This window comes from Phlebotomus papatasi, chromosome 2 (assembly GCF_024763615.1).
Source record: "Phlebotomus papatasi isolate M1 chromosome 2, Ppap_2.1, whole genome shotgun sequence".
Lineage (NCBI taxonomy): Eukaryota > Metazoa > Arthropoda > Insecta > Diptera > Psychodidae > Phlebotomus > Phlebotomus papatasi.
Window position 1 is genome coordinate 76,398,077 of NC_077223.1, and position 21,290 is coordinate 76,419,366.

The following is a 21,290-nucleotide window of genomic DNA, read 5'->3' on the forward strand; positions in this document are numbered from 1 at the left end:
ATTCTCTCGCACGCGAGAGCCCAAACTGTTTCTCTCTCTCACTTCACTCCTTTCCTGCTGTTTCTCGCGCAGCTTAGCTTTCAGCTCTCACTGAATTTCTCTCACTCTCCCGTTTAGCAGCAAAAAAGTAGCGATTTAGCTTACAAGATTTTCAGGCATTACCAAACGTGAGAATTTTTGTTACACCAAGTGGAAGCTTAAAAGCTAACACGTTCCTGGGCGTCACACTTTTTTTGCAGTGTCTTTTATGCGGTTATATAGAAGAAATATGTAAAATCTTCACCATCGTTTTCATATAGATATCAGACATCTCTACTTATTTATAGCAATAAATGCTCCTTGGGTAGGATATGTTCAATTTTGCCTCATGAGCTTCACATTTAACTGATAATAATTCTGATCTTCCGTGATCCTAGCTCGTTTTTCAAGAACAACATTTTTGTGGAGTATGCAACTCACCCCACGGATCTTTTTATGAATTTGATGAATATTTTAAGGATTTATGAGAAAAATGCAAGTGTTTAATCATAAACAATTAGAGTGCCTCGAGTTCCCGTTTTTCCGAAAAAATATATGATTCCCTGAGTTCCACGTGAGTTCCCTGTGGACTCTCTGAAAAAATATATGTGTTCCTCAGGTTTCCTGAAAAAAATATGAGTTTCCCGGATTTCCTGAATAAAACAATATGAGTTCCTCGGGTTCCCCGGGCTTCCCGAATAAATACATGGGTTTCTCGGGCTTCCCTGGTTTCCCCTTTAATTCTTTGAAAAATGTATGGGTTGTCTGGGTTCCCAGAGAGTTCCCCGAAAAATGTATGGGTTCCCCGGTTTCTCCGTGAATTTTCTGAGTTCCCCGTGTCCCCGGGTTCCTCATGAGTTTTCTGGTTTACAGTAAGTTTCCTGGATTGCTTATAAGTTCCCTTGCCAAATTTTCTTGATTTTCTCGAAATGCGTTACCCCTTGAGAAAATATGGAAAATTTCAGTGAGAATGAAGAGATAGTGGTATGATTTGTTCTAGGAAAATGTTCTTAGAATCCTGCTCTACAAAATCTACGAATCATCTTTGACACCAATACCCTAGGATGTACCATTAATGTGATAAAAGAATTTTCATAAAATATTTCTACAAATTTTATAGGGTAAGTGTGCCAAATTTCGGCATAGTTGCATGCAAGCGCCAATGTCTTAAGTTTGAAATGTAATATTCTTAAAACAAATTGATTTTTTTTATTCCTTCTTCTTAAGGAGTATTGCTTGGAACTTTGTAGACAGTTTATCGTCTTTATTTACTCTAAAACAATTCTTAATTCATTTTAAAATGAATAAAAATGTAGACATAGCTTTGGTGCCCTATTTCGGCCACCTTCATTCTCATAGTTACTTTCCCTTCGGGGATTCTTCCAATATATTTTTCACGTCATCTCGTTTGTCGAAGCCACATTTTTTGTTATTAATTTGCATTGTATAATCCCTAGAGTATGTGAAAACTAAAAATTTATGGAAATTTGAGGAACAAAAAAGGTGGCCGGAATTGCAAGCTGGCCGAAATTTGGCACACTTACCCTAAATGAAATTCATCTTAAAATATATTCCATACTAAAATATTATCTTGATGAACATAAAAAAAAATACAATATGATTCTTATTCCCTAAAATTTGTTTCTCAATTATATATTTAATATATTGGTTGTGTAAACAGCTTTAATTGTTACCAAAGTGATAACTCATGATACAATTAGTTTTAGTTCATTGAAGTATAATTGCAATGAGAAGAATTTTCCAAGCCTAAAACAAGCAAGGCTAATTTCTGTAAATTTTAATTGTTTCTTTTTAACAGTTAATTAAATCTCTTTGCAGATGGTAAAAAATTTCATATTTCCTTGGAAAATTACTGTTATTCTGTTACAAATGACTAAAAAAATACCATTTACTAAGCAATTGTTATTCGTGAGATCTGTGAAGCAATTGTTCTGCGATGCATCCTGCAAAGCCTTGTGCAGGAAAACATCTGTTTCTGCAATCAATACCTCCAGTAAAATACACTTTTTAGTAATATTTTAAACTTTCATGTGATTAATTTTCGTGTTCTAGTGAATTAATTTTAAACCACCCAAAACCTACATATGTCCCGATGATAGATTATAAAATGTGCTTCCAAAAAAGTCCACTGAATTATCCAAGATGGAATATATTAGAAATTAATTATTAAAATGTTGGAATTAGCCCAAAAAGGCTATTTCAACATTGTGTGAATTCCATGAATAAGACTTGCTATCGCCTCCATAATTTCACTGACATAGAGAAACCTATAAAAGATTTTTTTGTGATCTTGGGAAACACCCAAAAAAACAGTCAATTAAACATCAATAAAATCAAATTTTGCTCTATTCACATAAAAATTTTTGTGTTTGTCCATCTCTCTTTGATAACTAAAATTTTTATTGATGTGTCAAGTGTCTGAAATTAATTTTTACACTCTTGCACACGCGGCCTTTTCATTGAAAAACCACAGACATAAAATAATGCATCATAGAATTTACATAATGTCGAAATTTTATGCATTCTATTGTAGTTTTGGCTGATAGTAACAAAAAAAAATCAGGAGTGTAAATTCTCACTTATTGATGAATTGAAATTCTCAATAGTGGAAATTGTCTCTGTGAAAATTAGTTGAGCAAAGATGAAATGTGAAAGAAAACGAGTGGATCAACCAACAAAGAAGTCGTTTGTCTTTTTAGGAATAAACTAAAATATCATCACACATTTTTCATCATCGCAGCGCCGCTAAAGGTGAAAATAATAAAAACAAAATTTTATAAAGTGTAAGTCTATTTCACCAATTTCACCCATTTTACCATTTCAAGCCATTCTTTATTAGTTTTTATTTTTTTAACACCTAACAAGATTTTCAGGCAATCCATCTCACATCTGAGGATGAAATGAAAATGACTGAGAGTCACACACGCCAAGAGATAATGGTCAAGTTATAAATTGTTTCCTGCAATTAATCTCTCTTGCATTGCAATTGGCAACTTATTAATGGACCAAGTTTGTTAAAGGAAGACCAACTGGATGATGCCGGAAAGTGTGTACCATGGAATCCTAAACGTGCCTTCTATTTGTTCTTCTTGCTCCAGCACCTCATTTTTTTCCACCTCTTTGTGGTGCTCCTCCACTTTGAACGTCATGCGGCTGATTCACCTTTTGCTTCTGCTCACGGATGCCGCCAAAAGAGAGACCTTTCACAGGTAACGGACTGTCGCACCAGGGATCTATATTAGATTCTAATTTAACGTTAAGAACACAAATTATGTGCAAATTGACGCAATTCCTATATTTTAACCTTTATCGCGTGGCGACTGGACAGAAGTGGGCTTAACAATATTTTAACAGTCTCTCTGACGATGGCGAAATTTACAAATGACGCTAAAATGGCACGCGAAATTAGCAAAGATGCTAAATGAACATGAAATTTTAAGGCAAATTTTCTGTTCATTTTAAGTAGAAACTAAAAAAAGTTCAATTAATATCCATGGAGCATTGCGGTATCTTGAGAAGAAACCAAGTATTTTTTTTTTTTAGAAATAGGCTAAAATTAATTGGCAAAAATGTAAAGTTGTGAATAGTGACTTGAGGTTGTATACCTCGATTTGTTCTTTCTATTGTAGGGGCAGGCTTTCAGGGTTCGCACACACTGTAGCTTCGAACACTATTGTTCTCATATTCCTTTAACCCTTTAAGGACGATTGGGTCACCGATGACCCAAAAACAAAATTCTTCCTACGGTCATCTAAAGTTATGTTTAGCTCTAAAAAGTCAGAAAACATAATTTTTTCTGACCCTCGATTTTTGACCGTCTCGTCCTTAAAGGGTTAATGGATCTGACGTATTTTGTCAGAAAATGTGTGACTTAAGATAAGCTATTAAAATATATTGCCATAGACAAGCCAGGTTCATTAAAGGAATATCGGAAAAATATGAAGTGTTCGAAGCCAGAAAGCCTTCCCCCACGTCTTTCAAGATTTCAATTTTAACTCAAATTTTTAATATTTTCTAAACTTTCATTTTTCAGGATTTCCATTTTTCTATTGCATTTTTAATTGTAACATAAAATAACTATACTTTAATGAAAATTTCACTTAAACTTGCATTATGTGAAAAATAAGGAATTTTATTTCATAATGTCAAAATGAGAGCAACATAATTCAATCGTTTTTCAATATATCACCGGATTAGAACTTAACGGTAAGGGATACCGATACCGACTTCCGATTTTTTATGGTCCTCCTATATTTACTATTTTTAATATCTTTTACGAATTTCCAAATGAACATTACGTTTATACCAAGGTCAATTTCAAGGTGAAAGTTAACCCCTTAAGGACGATTGGAACACCGGTGTCCCATAAAGAAAATAATTTTTCCTGATAATAAATAATTTTATCTAATGCCTGTACATAATTGTAAAGTAGAAGGTTGAAGGAATCTAGAATATTTTTTGCAAGTCTCTATAGCTATTTGCTATTTAATAAATATTTAAGCTCAAAAATGTCGAATTTCTAAATTCTCAAATTCATAATTGATTTTCTTTATTTTTTATACTTCCAAATTGTTTGTAAGCAAAACCCTTTTGGCAATAAAAACAACAATACTCATACGTAATATTTTTCATTAAAGCGAAAAATAATATTCATTGGTATTGTCAGAAAAATTACTTAAATTTTTGAGCTATTTTTGTCCCTATCGTTCATAGAAGCACAAAATACACCGAATCAGATTCTGTTGGACTTTCCAAGGTTAGATATAAGACTTATCATTGATTATGTTTCTTAGTTTAATTTTTATTGTTGATTTTCAGTCCGTAAAAAGTGTCTCATCGTTAAAAGGTTAAACGACTCTAAAACAATCACTTGTCATTCAATTTAGTTACAATTAGATTTTTCGAAAATCCTTGAAATTTCCAACCTGATACAACCCAAACGACAATCGGTAATGAATCTGTTAAGTATCTATGATTATTTTATAGGAAATAAATTCCGAATAACCCCCCTATTTGTAATTAATTTATGTGTTTTATGTATGGTAATTTTTTTTGATAAACCTGAAGCATTTTAAAATTAATAATAACAATTGAGTAATTGAAGTGAATTTGAATTTTTCGTTTTACGGAAACACAAATGAAATGGGAAAGTGGGGCACTTTTGAGTTGGGGCACCTTTGAAATAGGGCTTTTCTTTCAATAATTTCAAATGGAACTGGGCCTTATCATAACGTAATTCAGCTTTACAATTGGTTCGTTGAGCTGAATTATATTATGGTAAATTCCAATTCTATTTAAAAATAGGAGAAACACCTATTTCAAAGGTACCCTATTTCCCCTAATTCCACTTAGCTTATTCATTTTTTGGTCTTACGTCCTTTTTGTAGTAAACTATTTTATTAATTTGTAAGTAGCAGTATTTTATAAAATACTTACAACTAAGTTATATATAATTTCATAATAATATGTTGGATTTTTGAATAAAAGAATAATTTATTAAAAAAAAATTCTAAAAATCGAAAAGGATTTATGCAAAAAATATAAGAAAATAATTTAATTAAAAAAATTGATGGAAATGCTAATATGCAAAATAAACGAAGTACCAAAGTGTAGTTAAAATTTATATATAAAAAATAACCATAAAATAAATTTTCTCTTAAATTTGTGAAAATTATTTGTAAAGATATGAAAAGTGTATCATATAAACCTAGAGGGTTAAAAAAAATGATAATATTCACAATTGAAAACTTTTTATTTGTATTTGAAATTGCTTAATTTTCATGGTAAAGAGATAATCATCTTCTTCTTGAGTGTCCACAAAATAAAGCCAAGACTGACTATTTATTTTTTTAGAGCAGGAAAGATATTAAATTTCCAGTTCTTATGCCCAACGCACAATAACTTTTGTTTAGTAAACATGTTTTTGACATTTCAATGAAAGTAAGTGAGATCTAGATCTAGTCATCTCGCTCATACTCATGGTAAATTTTGAAAACATGTTTACAAACAAAAGTTGTTGTGCGCTTGTCATTAAATTTACTTTTAAGCAATTGATATTATTTCTATATTTATATTAGCAAAAAATGTAAATAACTATAATCTTTCTAAAATAAGCTTTTTTACACATGTTGTAGGGGAAAGCGCGCTGCCTTCGGATGACTCTTACTCCGAACAACTTAATCTTTCTTCTATGTTCCTAATGGATTTTCCCCATGGCTCTGTTCAGAACATTTGAACGGACTAGCTTAGCTATTAAAATAAAATATTAAAGTGGCTTAAATTCATTAAAAACATATTGAAAAGAAAAAATTGTTCAGGGCTTGAGTCGTCCGAAGGTAGGGAGAAGTGGGGCTATATTGAGCTGTGGGGTTAATTTTTAATTTTTCCGGCTATTAAAAGGCAGCCGGACTTTCCGGTTTGTTTGGGCCCGGTTGCCAAATATTCATTTTCGTAGGGAGCGGCTGGGGATTCTGAGCGTGGAACTTCCATCACGCTGCTCGTTCGCCTTACCCCCTAAGGTAAGATTGAAGTTGATATATTCGATTTTTTCTCATATTTCTAAAGGAAACTGGGCCTTAACGTAATATAATTTAGATAGACAAAACAATTGTGAATCTAAATAAAACAATTGTAAGGACCAGCTGCCTTTATAGAAATATGCAAAAAAAAATCGTATATCAATTTAGCCCCAGAGCTCAATATAGCCCCACTTCCCCCTAAGGCGCTTCCCCTAATAACAATTCTGGAAGGCTGCATAAAGTCTATTTAATTCTGAATTGCAGAATGAAAATATTTATGATCTTCACTGTGTTATGACCAGCGCACAATAACTTTTGTTTGTAAACATGTTTTCAAAATTTCCTATGAGAGTGAGCGAGATAACTAGATCAAGATATCACTCACTCTCACTGAAATGTCAAAAACATGTTTACAAAATAAGTCATTTTGTGCGTTGGACATTATGCTTCAATATTTCTCTGAAAAATATTTATAAAAAAAATTTTAAAAAGGATTATATAATTTTATAAAATTAAATAGTTTTTTTCTATACAACACTTTTAAGAGCATGGTATAGCAGCTGCAAATGCAATCGCTGCAATTGCAGTTTTAGTAGACTTCCACACATTTTAAATGCATATTCCGCATATTTTGCAAATTTTCAAAGAAAATTAACAGCTAAACTTAAATAAATTAAATAAATAAATTAAATAAATTACATATTAAAAAGTTAACTCAATTTTTCTTTGATTCTTCTCTGAATAGTGTCTCAATTCTCAATAAATAATTCATAAAATGCTGTTGAACATTTTACGGCACATTTCTCAATAACTAGCCTTTAGGTTCATCGGATCCATCAGCATCAATGATAAAATGTGTACTGGATCGCGCCCCCAACACACTTTTTTTCCGCGGCGTGTTGACAAAAAATGTAAATTGATTTGTGTGTTTTTATATCGAAATTATTCAAATGGAAACGAAACTCGCGTTTCAATCTCTTACGACCAGCAAAGCCAAGTGAAAAACTTGAGGCTGTGGCAGCTCTTCGCTCCCAATCGAAAATTCATTTGATTATTTTTCAATAAATATTTTGACCACACTTTGCATATTTTTGTACCATGGAGACGCAAAGAATGCCGGAGGAGGGTAGGAAGCCCAATGTAGAGGCGTCCGAAGAGAGTCAGGGACGGATTTTGAGGTGTGATTTATGGGATTTGTTCGATATCTTGTGGGATTGTGACACCGAAAAGGAAAAGAGGAAAGGTGGCTCTTCACAGGCGATTTAGTGGATGAGGGGCCAGGCAAATCCGATGGCCAAGATGAAAGATGAAAGAGGAAAAAACGGGAAATTGGCACTTAAGCATCCACCAGTCTCAGACAATTCAGAAGAATCCAATAGATTACAATTATTGGTAGACAATTTTAGATGAAATTATTAAAATATATTCATTAATTCCAAATGGACTGTGCACAGTTTTGTGGCAGCCACCACTCCCACCTCCGCGACAGATAATCTTTAGTAGAAAACCCAAAAGAGATCTCTTTTCTTCTCCTCCTGATTATTCCATTGAAAATCACCAAACTGTGAAGATAAAATAGACTCTAAACATAATCATAACAATAAATTACACATAAAAATGCCAAAAATGTTTGTTCCAACCGTCCATTTTAATATTTTTCTTCAAATTTCTTCACACTCTTTTTTTTTCAAACTAACATTTTCCTACTCAAGCTCTCTTGGTTTTTTTTTGCTTACTGAAGATTTGACCATCCTAAACCTCCTAAACGTACTCTGGTGGGTGAAAAATTGTTGTGATGAAAACACAAGAGTGAAATGACGAGAAATTAATTCAGAAGATGTTACAAACCATTTCCATAACAGATTTTATCGTATCAATCTGCTGAAGTATCGAAAATCATTAAAATTTTCCAATCACATTTCAATTTTCCACTTAGTTAAGACAAAATTTTACACTTACAATTAATTAACTGCAAATGTATACTAAGTGCTTTAAAAATACTTGAATTATAACCTACAATAGCGTACATAACCTCACTTTCCTTCAAGAAAAATTAAGGTATTTTAAGGCCTTTAAATTTAAATTTAAAAGCTGATCTTCAAACTATTTTTGAGACATAAATCACATCTTCAGTTTTTTAACTTTCGAAGTTAAAAAGCAAAACATTGTGTTGGTAATTACATAACCTACAAGGATATTTTTGAGGTTAAACCTTCTAATTTCGTACCTGAAATACACATACAAATTTTATAAAGTGAAAATTCGTAGTGTTGCAGTTTAGTGATTAAAATAGTAACTTCAGAAAATAAAAATTATTATAAAAAATAGTAAGTAAAGAACAGTGAAAAAGACAAGTTCAAATTGAGAATAAATTGTAACTTACTTGTAAAAAGGTGTCTTTCAAGTGATAAATATAACAAAAGGACATTCATCGAAGACAATATTCTACCGGGTCCTCCAAGCCGGATATATTGGCTATTTATTGATACAATTACTTCTGTCTGCAGGTAATCATCTTTAAACACGTAGAATTAATGCTTTCTTTAGTTTATTCAAATTTATTTAACCATCAAAATTTACATTTTTTCTACTATTTTCACCTTTGAATTGTTAGTAAAATCCAGCATATTTCGTTATTTTATTTTTCCGATTTTTAGATATACGTAGAAAAATTCGTTAAATTGTTTATGAATATTTGTAAATTCCTTCTGGGGACTTTCAAAATGCTCGTGAATCGTATAACTCACAAAGTTCGTTAAATGTTGTACTTATTTCACAAACATTGTTCGCGTCATGAGCACTTGACAAACATTTCGTATATTTTTTGCCTGGCAAAACTTTTCGAACAAATGACAAAATTTTACGAACACTTATTAGTGTGTTTACGAATATTTACGAACAAATATTTGTAAAACAAAAAATGCTCGTCGAGCAATGTTTGTAGAAAAATACAAACTTTTACGAACTTGTTTGTGGGTTACACGATTCACGAGCATTTCGTAAGTTCCCAGTAGGAATTTACAAACATTTACAAACAATTTTACGAAATATATTTTTTCTGTGCACACATAGGCATTAAAAATGTGTGCAATTTCGTGTATTAAGCTCAATTGACAAAAATAAAACTGTTGCCCAACGCACAATAAATTTTGTTTGTAAACATGTTTAGAAAATTTCATATGAGAGAGAGAGCAAGATGACTAGATCTATTTCTCACTCACTCTCACTGAAATCTCAAAAACATGTTTACTAAGCAAAAGTTATTGTGCGTTGGACATAATACAAATAAAAATATTTTATGTAAAAATTATCGTAAATACCATTAATTGAAAAAAATTTACTATTTTATCGTAACTTCTTTAATTTCCTTTTTAGTCCTTATGTTTCAATTCAATATTTATTATAAAATTCGTAAGTAGTAGAAGTTTTTCAGAAGTAATGTTTTTCAGCTTTACTTTGATTTCTAAGATCAGGCTTAATTACCTAATTTTTAACAACAAATAGGTTTGTCAGGGGAAGCTAAATATAAACCTTTAAAAACCAAGTTAATTTTTTTTAATTCCAAATTAATCTAACCTAATGGCGCTGGCAAACTTCAATTCAATCGATTGAAATTTTACCTCTCTTACTCCTTCAAATTTAAATCTGTCTCTTTCTGTCAAATGGAAATTAAAATTTCAATTTCAATTTTAAATTTCATTTGGCAGAAAGAGACAACTATATCTGATTTCAGTTTGAAAGAGTGAGAGGTAAAATTTCAATCGATCGAATTTTATTCAATTGAAAAGATGTGCCAGCGCCATAAGAAATTATTTTCATCATTTTTACAAGTTTATTTGTTTGAGAAATAAATAGAAAATTTTAAATTATGTTTCAGGTTATTTTTATTTTTTTTAAGTTGTCATTTTTCAAATAGAACCATGTCATAACCTCACAATGTTTAAGTCCATTTCCGGAATTATAGTGTGGGATCTTCAAGGAAAGTTTTTGTATTTTTAATAAGTTTTCCTCACTAATCTTTTTTTAATTAAATTAATAAATAATGTGTCTAGTTATTTAATAGATCAGAGCGTTCTTGCACACCTCTGTAATAGATCAAAACCTCAGAAAAAAGGTTCAATATTGAGGTTAGGGCTAATATAATAACCTTTTAATGACGATTGGGTAACCGATGAGCCGAAAAATTCTTTTTATACGACCATCTGTGCTCTAAAAGTCGAAAAAGTCAGAAAATTTTTTTTTACCCGAAATTTTTGACAGTCTCATGCTTAAGATTGAATTTTAAGGATCAAAACGCATTTTACGACTATACGGTCTCATTAAATTTCTTAACAGAGATTCTTTGAAATCTCAATTTATTATTTTTAGACATTTATAATATCTAATAATGAAATTATTTAATCGTATCTAATTATTTTAAATAATTTAAATTGAAATAAATTGATCTGAAATTAAGAAAAAAAGGTTAATTATTTATAAACTGTTATAAATAAAACTTGGATCCTTATGAAAACCATGCGGTTAATTCCTTATAACGATAACCTTTAAGCACAAGTTATAAATTAATTTAAAAGAAAATGTGCAAAAGATTAAGGAGGTAGTTTAAATGGATTCAGCAACTTTGGCGCCCACGCCTCGATCTCTCTTGAGCTTTTCCCGCGTGAGCTTCAACTGGAGAATCTCCCCTTCCACACTTTAGGAATTAAGAGGAGAAGCAACTAGCAGCAGTGGTCCATTTCTTGTGTCCACTCGCAAGATCTCAAGCATTGTTTCAGTCTCACCGCGGACACTGAAGACGTTGGATCGTGGCAATGGGAATCTGGCGGATGGATACTCTCACCATGAATTCACGCGATGGAGTGCAGAGTGAGGAGTGTGGATCACGGAAGATCACAGATTTCAGTATCAGTACGATTTTAGGCAAAGAAGTGGCCAAAACAATTGAAGATCCAATGAAAAAGACCTCAAAAAGACCCCTCAATAAGGTCTTTGAGAGTCCCTGGGCTTCTCAGGGACCCATTGTGTTCAATCCCGCAGCAAGGGTTCAAATTGTCGGAGAATTTCAGTGTCAATCGAATTTTTTAATTAATGCCACCCACCCAGAGATCCCCGTAAATCCTATTTCTGCCCCTGAGTGCTCGTGTCGATTGTGTGGGAAGACTTTTGATCACCCGACCACGGCGCGTGGACACGAGAAAAGCCACCGTCCCACAAAGTACGAATGTGAGGAGTGTGGCAAGGGATTCTCCCAGTTACGCAACTACAAGTATCACATTTCCATCCACCGAGGAACTAAGGAGTTTGCCGCCCACTGTCCAGAGTGTGGGAAAATGTTCAACGACAAGGGCTACCTCAGCAGCCACCTTAAAATTCACCGCAATCGAAAGGAGTACGCCTGTCCACACTGTCCCAAGTCCTTCAATCAACGAGTAGCTTTTAACATGCATGTAAGGATCCACACAGGAATTAAACCGCATAAGTGCTCAGAGTGTGGGAAACGCTTCTCCAGGAAGATGCTCCTCAAGCAACATTCCCGCACCCACAGCGGAGAAAAGCCCTACCAATGTAAGTTAAATTCACTTAATACTCTTTCTTCACTTTATGTGAGATTCAAGAAATTCTTTTATAAAAATAATTGTTTGTAATATGGTTAAGCCTTGGTAGATTCGAATTTTTAGTATTTCATATTAAGTCTGTAATTCATCAATTATATAACTCTTGACCTTTAAAACAATATAAACAAGAATTTAATAATATTTTTTATTCTTAATTAATGCAAATTTTTTAAATTGACTTAGGGGGAAGTAGAGCACCTTTTAATTGGAGGACCTTTAAAAGAAAATTTTTTCTCTTATTTTTAAATAGTATTGAACCATACTGTGATATAATTTAACTCTACAAACTAATTGTGGAGCCCAAATCATAATAATACAAGAAAAAAGTCCGATTTCAAAAGCACCCCAGTTCAAAGGTGCCCCACTTCCCCCTAAAGGAAGGGCACCACGGATCGGAATATTAGAAAACGTTCTCCATATTTATAGTTGAAATATATATAAGCCCCAAAATATTATTTGGTATTTTTGTATATGCTCAATTAGTGCAATTAGTTGATTATTCATTTAAATATATCTGTGCTTTTGAATTTTTACTATAAAAAGTGAATAAAATAGGTATAATTACAAACATCCATTCTGTAACTACCTCGGATCACAACAAATTTAATTAGCTATCTCACATACCCAAAATGCCCAAAACGAAAAAGTAGAGGAAATTCTTTTATCAAACGTAAGCAACTCCTTAATAAAATGAAATCAATTTAAATTTAAATAAAGGATAATTGAAGAAATTAAAATCTTAAGAATAAGTCCAAAAAAATAATTCCCAATGAAATTTTGACTTCAAGTCTTACTTCGAAATACACCCTTTTAAATAAATTAGAAATGAGAATAAAATTGAAAGAAGAAAACAGATAGAATATCTTGCTTAAAAAAATATATCAATAATGTGTGATAAAGGTATTAAATTAAAAGTAATAAATTCAAATTTCCTCTAAGCAACTGATATTATATTTTTATATTTGCATTTTTAAGTTTTGAAAATAAAAGATTTTTAAAATCTCTCAAAAACTGAAACATTTACTTGATTTGAATATAATATAATATTCAAAAAATTATGATGTGAACATTAAAGCATCTGACCACATTTTATTCTGTTCTGTTAGATTACACAAAATTTAATTTCCATCTAGGGTAAATTAAGCTAATTCAAAACCTGCTCGAAATGGAAACTTTTCGCTACTCCAAATGGAAATATAATTTTTTCCCATGATAAATCCAGTATTAAATTTTTATTTATATATTTTCTATACCACAGTTTCATTATTTAGTTAATTTTGCTCCAAATAAAGCGAAAATCCATTCATATTCACAAATTTTAATTTAGAAATTTTCAGAAAAATTAAAAGTGTACCTTTTGACCATCGAATTTTTCATCAATCAACTATGTTTTCTAATGAAAAACATAATAGGATGATTGTTCTTTATTCGTTTTTTTTTACATTTGTGTAATATCTCTTTCAAAATTATGTGAAATTAAGTGATAATCTTTATTGTTAACAGTATGTGAAGTTTTCAAATGAAATAATTAACTATTTCGTGAAGAAAAAGGGTTTTCCTGAAGTGTCTGCAAATGCTTCAATTGGAAACACTGGAAATATAATTTTTTTTTTTAGAGTTTTTCTTATTGGCTCAGATGGAAAAGGAGAAAAGACCAGTAGGGGAATTCTGTAATTTTTGTGGCATTGTCACGCGTGAGTTCGAAACTTGACAATGCCATTCGAGCTTTTTTTTGTCATATCATATGAGTTCGAAAATGCAATTCATTGATTTTTTAATGAAATCCCTTTACTTGATGATTTAATGAAAATACAGTACGTATTTGTTGATTTGTTTAACAAAATTCATTGTCATTTGAATTGCCAGAAATCTTAAATATGTGACTTCTGACAATGCCACGTGAGCTGAAATGCCAATGTCATGGCTACAGAATCGCATTTTCGAAAAAGCTCTCCTGGGATTCAAACCTAATTTGTCATATGGCATTGCCAGAGCGTTACAGAATTCCCCTCCAGGAATAAGAACAAATCCTACACTCAAGAGCAACTCAACAAGGTTTTGGAAGCCTTTCGTCGCGGTTCCACTTACACTGTTTGTCTCCAATTAGAAATTTTCTCTTGTCTCCATTTGGATTAATTTGTTTCCAATAGAATCATTTTCCACTCGTGTATTTTTCTTGTATTTAAGAAGTTTTCAAATTATATTTAAAGAATTTGTACTAAACAATAACATTCTAGAAGAGTCAAGGAGCAAATTTGTGTAATTTTCTTCAGAAAAAGTGGACTAAATGTGTTGAATCTTCTGTCAAAGTTAAAGCGTCTGGAAACGGTTTTGAATTAGGACATTCACCCTAATTCTGTTTTAGTGCGCGTGTTTTTAAAAGGTTTCAATTTAGTTCAAATTTAGAAAATAGTGAGAAGAAACAGATTTTTCCCTCCTCCAATTTTAGACATCTTGGTCCTCCTTGTTCGTAAAACGTCTCTAGAATAATACTTAAAAGCGTTAAAAAAATTATGATTAATATTATAAAGATAGTTTTTTAGACTGATGTCTGGATAATAATTCTAACGATCTTTCAGTTTGATCATTTCCATCGTAATTATAGATATTTTATGATTAATCAAAGAAATTATAGTGAGCATTTTTTGCAAGAAATTCATAATAATGTTTATTCTGTTTATTGAATAAAATTTTATTATCTTTATCCTCATTACTCATTGATTTAATTGTTGATCAACCGATCACAGGAGATGCTTCTACATTTGAACGCATTCATTTACTTATAACTACGTACAAATACTCTTTAAAGAATAATGCTTATTCTGTATAAAAATGTTTGCTTTATAAAGAAGAGACTTGAATAAATACAAGAAAAATAAATATAAAAGAATTCCCATAAACATGCCTTGGTCTGAGATTTTAAAAAAAAATCATAAAATAAACTAAATCAATTTTTGAGGTGCTCTCTTCGGGAAAGCATAAAAAGTACTTAGGACTTAGGACTATTTTTTTTCATCCATAGAAAACACCCCCCCCCCTCGCCACCCTTCTGATTTACTAGTCTCTTTTATTTATTGTCATTTTTAAAAGGGCGAAAGTGCGAAAACTCCTAGAAAATAATTTCTTAGATATTTCAAAAAAAATTTGTCTGAATAAATATAAAAATTAAAAATACATTTTATGGTAATTCAATACCCTGAACCCTTTAAGGACAAGACACTTTTTACAAATCGAAAATCAACAATGAATATTAAAACGATAAACAAAATTTGTAAAACATCTTACATCTTTCATCTTACATCAAAAATATAGCCTAAAAAATTTAAATAATTTTTCGGACAATTAATGATAATTTTCGTTCTAATGAAAAACATGGTTATTGCAGTTTGTAGTGTTAAGAGATTTTTGTTTAAAAAATCTAAAAATATAAAAAAAAATAATAAAAATAATGCGCCCATTTGAAAATTCTTAACTTTTGAGCTTAAATATTTACTACATAGCAAATAGTTGGAGATTTGTAAAAAAAAAATATATATATATATATCCTAGATTCCTACAACCTTCTGCTTTGCGATTTCATACAAACATTAGTAAGAAATTACTTGAGGTAGTCAGGAAAAATTATTTTCTTTATATACCACGGGTGACTCAATCGTCCTTAAAGAGTTAAAAGACATTTTATCAAGTTTTAGCATCAAAATGGTGGATAGAAAATAGTTATCCATGGATTACAACGCTTTTTTAACTCAAGGACGATAGCAAAAAAAACCTATCAGTCTTTTAAAGTTATGTTTTGCTCTAATATTTTAAGAAAGTGATATTTCTGACCCCCAATTTTTGACCCTTTCGTCCTTAACCCTCTAACAGTGTTTTCTTTAATATGCGAAAAAAGTTCTAAAACAATGTTTTTTAGGATAATTATAATCCAATAAAGTTGAAAAAACCATCCATTCTTCATTATCTCTTTTAGTTTAGGCGCTAGGTGAGAAAATATAAAAAATGTTTTAAACTCTTTTTGCTTCTGAAATTCACATTTTTACTTTTTTCAAATTTTTTAAATAAAATATGCAAAGTAGAATGACATATCTTTCAGTAAAAAATAAATTTATTTTAGTCAGATAACTTTAAATCGGTATTTTTATGGAAATTGGAAATGAGTTTTTTTGCACAAATATTTTTTGTTGCTTTTTCTCTGACCTGTCACACAAAACTGAGAATAGCAACAAAACGAAGAGTCAAAATGAGTTCAAACTTTCAAGAGATGTTTATAAGACTATTACCGAGGGAGGACACTATAGCACTTTTAAATAAATAAAACCTTTATTGTCGCTGTATATGTGATTTTTGTGAAGACCGCCTGGAGGCAGTCTTACCCGTTAGAGGTTTAAACCACTAAACTAACAATTAATGAAGGTCGAGTTTACTTGAAATTAGGTTTCAGGGATTTTAAAGGACTTCAAAACCCTTTAAAAACTAAATAAATATGTTGAAAATTTCTCTATTGTAGGTAGAAGCTTTACGTTAATCGTTAATGGTTTCGGTACACCTTTTACCGCGCTATCACACTAGGATTTTTTCAATTTGTAAATTCAATTTAATTTTCAGATGAATTGTTCCTATGCGTTATTTTGCATTAAAAATAATTTGAATTGATAGATGTTCGCTTATTTATTGATATAAACTAATACTTGGCCCACCAAAACATGTTTAAACATGCTAAAATAACATAAACGTGGTTGCTCAATTAAATTTGAATGCAGCAGATTAAAATGCTAAAAGTGGTCATCAATTTTAATTTTATTGAAATTAAACAAGTATCCTTTTAAACCAAATTGTTCTTATTAAATTTATTTACTCGTAATTAATTATTATTTGTGGCCAAAAAATATGATAAGTTACAGTAATTTAGTGATAAACTTATACGCGAATGAAGCATCAGTATCGGGAGTAATTTGCTAATTTTCTCCAAAGCCATTATTGTCCCAAGAAATCTCCTGTTTATATGACTTCACATACATTTTCAACAAGATGTATGAGAGTTGCTTCATCAGCCCTTTCCCTACAAATCCTTTTTTCTGGCTTTGGGGGATCCTTCTGAATAACAGATAAGTGACTTATAAGACATTTTAAGTACTATCACACATTTTCCGGAGTCATTCACAATTAAAAATCTCGCGGCAATATTTAAAATTGAGCAAATTTCTTGCAAAATGTGTCCTGGCTGTGAGAATTTTCAAGTAAATTCTAGAAATCTTATAATGCTCAATTGGCTCAATTGAATTTAAAATTAAAACGTGAAAATCCTAGTGTGATAGCACCTAGATCATGAAAATTTCGTGAAATCAAAATTCATATCCCTTTCTTTCTCAAACGTCTTACGTCTTACATAATGTCTATCAGACACTTTCGCACTCTTCTTCTGCTTTTAAACACCTTCACAAATCGTCGGTTCCGAAGAAGACTATTGTAAGTCTAAAATGCAACTTTTCAGGAGAGAAGTTTAAAGTTTGAGATACAATATTAAGCTATAAACATTTCACTGCAATTAGTTTACATATACTTTTTGCAATATATCGTAGAAAAATGTAAGTTCTTCCCCATGAAACATGTTCCACGATGGTAGTTTTAGTGGAAAATGTAAAAAAATGTCCATTTATTAGTGTTTTTTGAAAATTTTAACGAAGTCAGGAAAATCTGTAATGTATCTCGACTTATCATAATTTAGCGCGGAATTTTTAACAATGATGCATGTAATAAGTCGACATATAATACTATAATTTGGAAAAACATCAGAACTCGGTAATTTAAAATGACTTACAATAGAAATATTATTTATATTGAATTTGATTACCGATTTTTTAAAAATATAAATATAGCGTAGTTTCAACAATTTAGTTTAAATATTGTAGCAGCAATACGAATGATTGATAAATTTCTTGTTAAGTATGGCTTAAAACCTAGCCCCTGGCAAGTTTCCTGAAATTTGAAGCCACTTTCTCATACTCCCACTTAAGTTTATATGGGATTTTTTGTACTCGCGACCGTTACGCTAAATATTTAAACAGTGAGAAGTTTTTCCGTATTATAAGATACCTTACCATATGGAGGGATAAATATACTAAATTTTGTTTAAATACATGTTTTCCTCGGAGCACAGTGAGTAGATTCCGAGATCAATTTAGGAAATTGGCTTCAAATGGCTCCATATAAAAAGATCAACTTGATAGGTACCTTTAAAACACATATTAAAATTTCCCTGAGAAAAAAGTTTAATCAAAAGAAAAGTAAAGTCAACAAAATAGTCAAATATCCAGAAACCTTAATAATTTTCTTTTTTTTAGAAAGATTGCTGAAGAAAATAATTTAAAATATTTAATACGAAGAACTGAATTCAAGATACAAATTTCATTTATAAACCTCATATATATATAAATTAGATTTGTCTATCACATAAGACATTTTTATTGCGCTCTTTTCCAATTTTTTGAATTCACAGGTATAATTGTTATCTACTATTTTTTGTGAAATTATAATTATTACATAGTCAAATTTAATTAATTTTTGCATACAAATTTGCTTAATTTTTTTTTAAACTTTCTGACTATTTTGATAATGGCAAATTGACTATTGACTTCGCGTTAAATTTATAACATCTTGTTTACATGAAATTATGACTTACAATAGTATTACCATGCAAACGCTCGGATTTTACTCTATAAAACTCCAAGATGTAGTATTGTAAGTCGTTTTGCAATACGAAACTTATCAAAATTTCCGCGCAGAATTATTGTAAGTCGGAAAGGAGAATGGTCAAATCCGGTCCCGGAATCGCCACGAACGGGACCTATGTCATCGGATAGACATTAGTATAGGTGACAACTTTTGTTCTGGGATCAATGTTCTAAACCATGGAGGAACAGTTCTAGAGCATAAAAACTATTTTTTACAATGATGAAGAATGATCAAAAGTATATGGGCGCTGGTTCATCTTCATACAAAGATTAGAGTAGACGGATTTTGAAGATATTGATATAAGGTTGAGAAAAAGGCCGGGACTCAGGACGAAAAACGCTGGAAGTTCTTGTAAAAAAGGCCTTTATCCTTCCGAAAAATCGTTGTTTTGACTACGAATTATACAAGAACTGCTAAAGCGATCTTGATGAAATTCGGTATAGGGTCAGTGTATGTTTTAAACTTTTTATTTATGCATACCACCCCCTCCCTCCACCCTCCGTTCTGGTAGCCCTTATACAAAATGGGGGCACTTTACCTTATAACTCCTTTCTAAGACGATGTAGAAAGCTGATATTCAACAAGGGAACAAAACTTATGGAAGACTTTTCAACTATGCATGTTAACCCGCTCCTCCACCACCCCTTCTAGTAATCCCATACAAAATGAGAACATTTTGACCTCCTTTCTGAGAAGAAGTAGTTGGTTTATAAAAGATGAAGAAAAAAATGAATAACTAATAACGTTAACAATAATTTTCTAGATTTTATATGCATTTATAGACATCTAGTCGAATTACAGCTTTCTGCCTCCTCTTATAGAAAGGAGTTATAAGGTAAAATAGTTTTATTTTGTATGGGGGCTACCAGAAGGGGTGATGGACGAAGAGTTTGGTCAGTATGGTTAAAAAGTCTTCTTTAAGCCTTGTTCCCGTGCTGTATTTCAACTTTCTATCTTTTCTCAGAAAGGAGTTATAAGGTGAAATGCTCTCATTTTGTATGAGGGCTACCAGAAAGGGGGACAGAGGAGGGAGATATTATGCATGGTTTAAAAGTCTTCCCTAAGCTTTGTTCCCTTGTCGAATTTTAGCTTTCTACCTGCTCTTAGAAAGGAGTTATAAGGTAAAGTGCCCCCATTTTGTATGGGGGCTATCAAAATGGAGGATGGGGGGAGGGGGTGATATGCATGGATAAAAACTTTAAGTCATACAGTGACTCTATACCGAATTTCATCAAGATCACTTTAGCCGTTCTTGCGTAATTCGTTGTCAAAACAGCGATTTTTCGGAAGGATAAAGGCCATTTTAGAAGGACTCCCAACGTTTATCGTCCTGGGTCCCGGCAATTTTTCAATCTTATATCAGTACCTACAAAATGCGCCTACTCTCGTTTGTGGCGATTCCGGGACCAGCGCCCATATAGTTTTGACCATTCTCCTTTTCCTAATTTTTCCTATTGTAAAACGAATTACAATATACCTAAAATTTCTCAACTGATTTCTTTTACAGATTATAGTATTGTAAGTTATTTTACCATAATTAATGATTAAATATTTTCCGGTGAATACAATTGTTACTCATTTTACAATAAATTTGTTTGGAATAGGTTCGAAAAATGCCTCGAACTATTTTTAGTTTTTTTTTTAGTAACTTTTGCAGGAATATCTTAATCTATATAAAATTTTGTGGGGATGTAGATCTAAGGTTTCTGCATCCAATGATACCATCTTTTTATACTACTGTAAATAGACTTACAAGTCTTCTTCGGAACCGACGAAATTCAATTTAGATTAACCTAATTTTGAATTGGAAAGATTCTAATTTCTGGACAAAAAATTGTTGATTTAAAAATTGTTCAATATTTTGTTATACTTTACTCACCAAATGCCTGATAAACCTTCCAAGATCCATATCTAAGATTCAAGAAACGGGAATTAATTCACGAGACGTCTGAGAAAATACTTTTTTTATTCAACGACAAATTCATTGCAACTCCAATTTGTTCCTCAGACGTACTACTGCGCTTTCTTTAAAAATCTTTTTCCAAATTCATTTCCACAACACTAATCAATTCTTTTTTTTTCCTACAACAGGTACGATCTGCGGGAAGACTTTTGCTGATCGCAGCAATATGACTTTGCACCAGAGGCTCCATTCAGGCATCAAACCCTTCTCATGCCCCATCTGCCCTAAAGCCTTCACCAAGAAGCACCATCTCAAGACTCACCTCAACTACCACACCGGCTACAAGCCCTACCATTGTCCTCACAAAAACTGCGGCCAGTCCTTCACACAGTCCAGCAACATGCGCACCCACGCCAAAAAGTGTCAGTTCCAGCCTCGTCCGGAAGCCCCCTTAATGCCCTGAAATGCTTCAGAATCCCTCCC

The 21,290-nt window shown here is 31.7% G+C and overlaps 1 protein-coding gene across 1 annotated transcript; it reads left to right on the forward strand.

Annotated features, from left to right (window-relative positions):
• Nucleotides 1–11,368: 11,368 nt before the first annotated feature.
• LOC129801043 (gastrula zinc finger protein XlCGF8.2DB-like) lies at nucleotides 11,369–21,280 on the forward strand. Its single transcript, XM_055845802.1, has 2 exons — nucleotides 11,369–12,122; nucleotides 20,996–21,280. Exons 1-2 carry the CDS (start codon nucleotides 11,369–11,371, stop codon nucleotides 21,268–21,270), a joined length of 1,029 nt encoding a protein of 342 aa, XP_055701777.1. The 3' UTR covers nucleotides 21,271–21,280.
• Nucleotides 21,281–21,290: the final 10 nt, after the last annotated feature.

Bases quoted from the DNA above. Each gene is read 5' to 3' on its own strand.
- LOC129801043 (XM_055845802.1), top strand. From the start codon at position 11,369: ATGGGAATCTGGCGGATGGATACTCTCACCATGAATTCACGCGATGGA. The intron at 12,123-20,995 runs GTAAGTTAAATT...TTCCTACAACAG, and splicing joins CGGAGAAAAGCCCTACCAAT to GTACGATCTGCGGGAAGACT.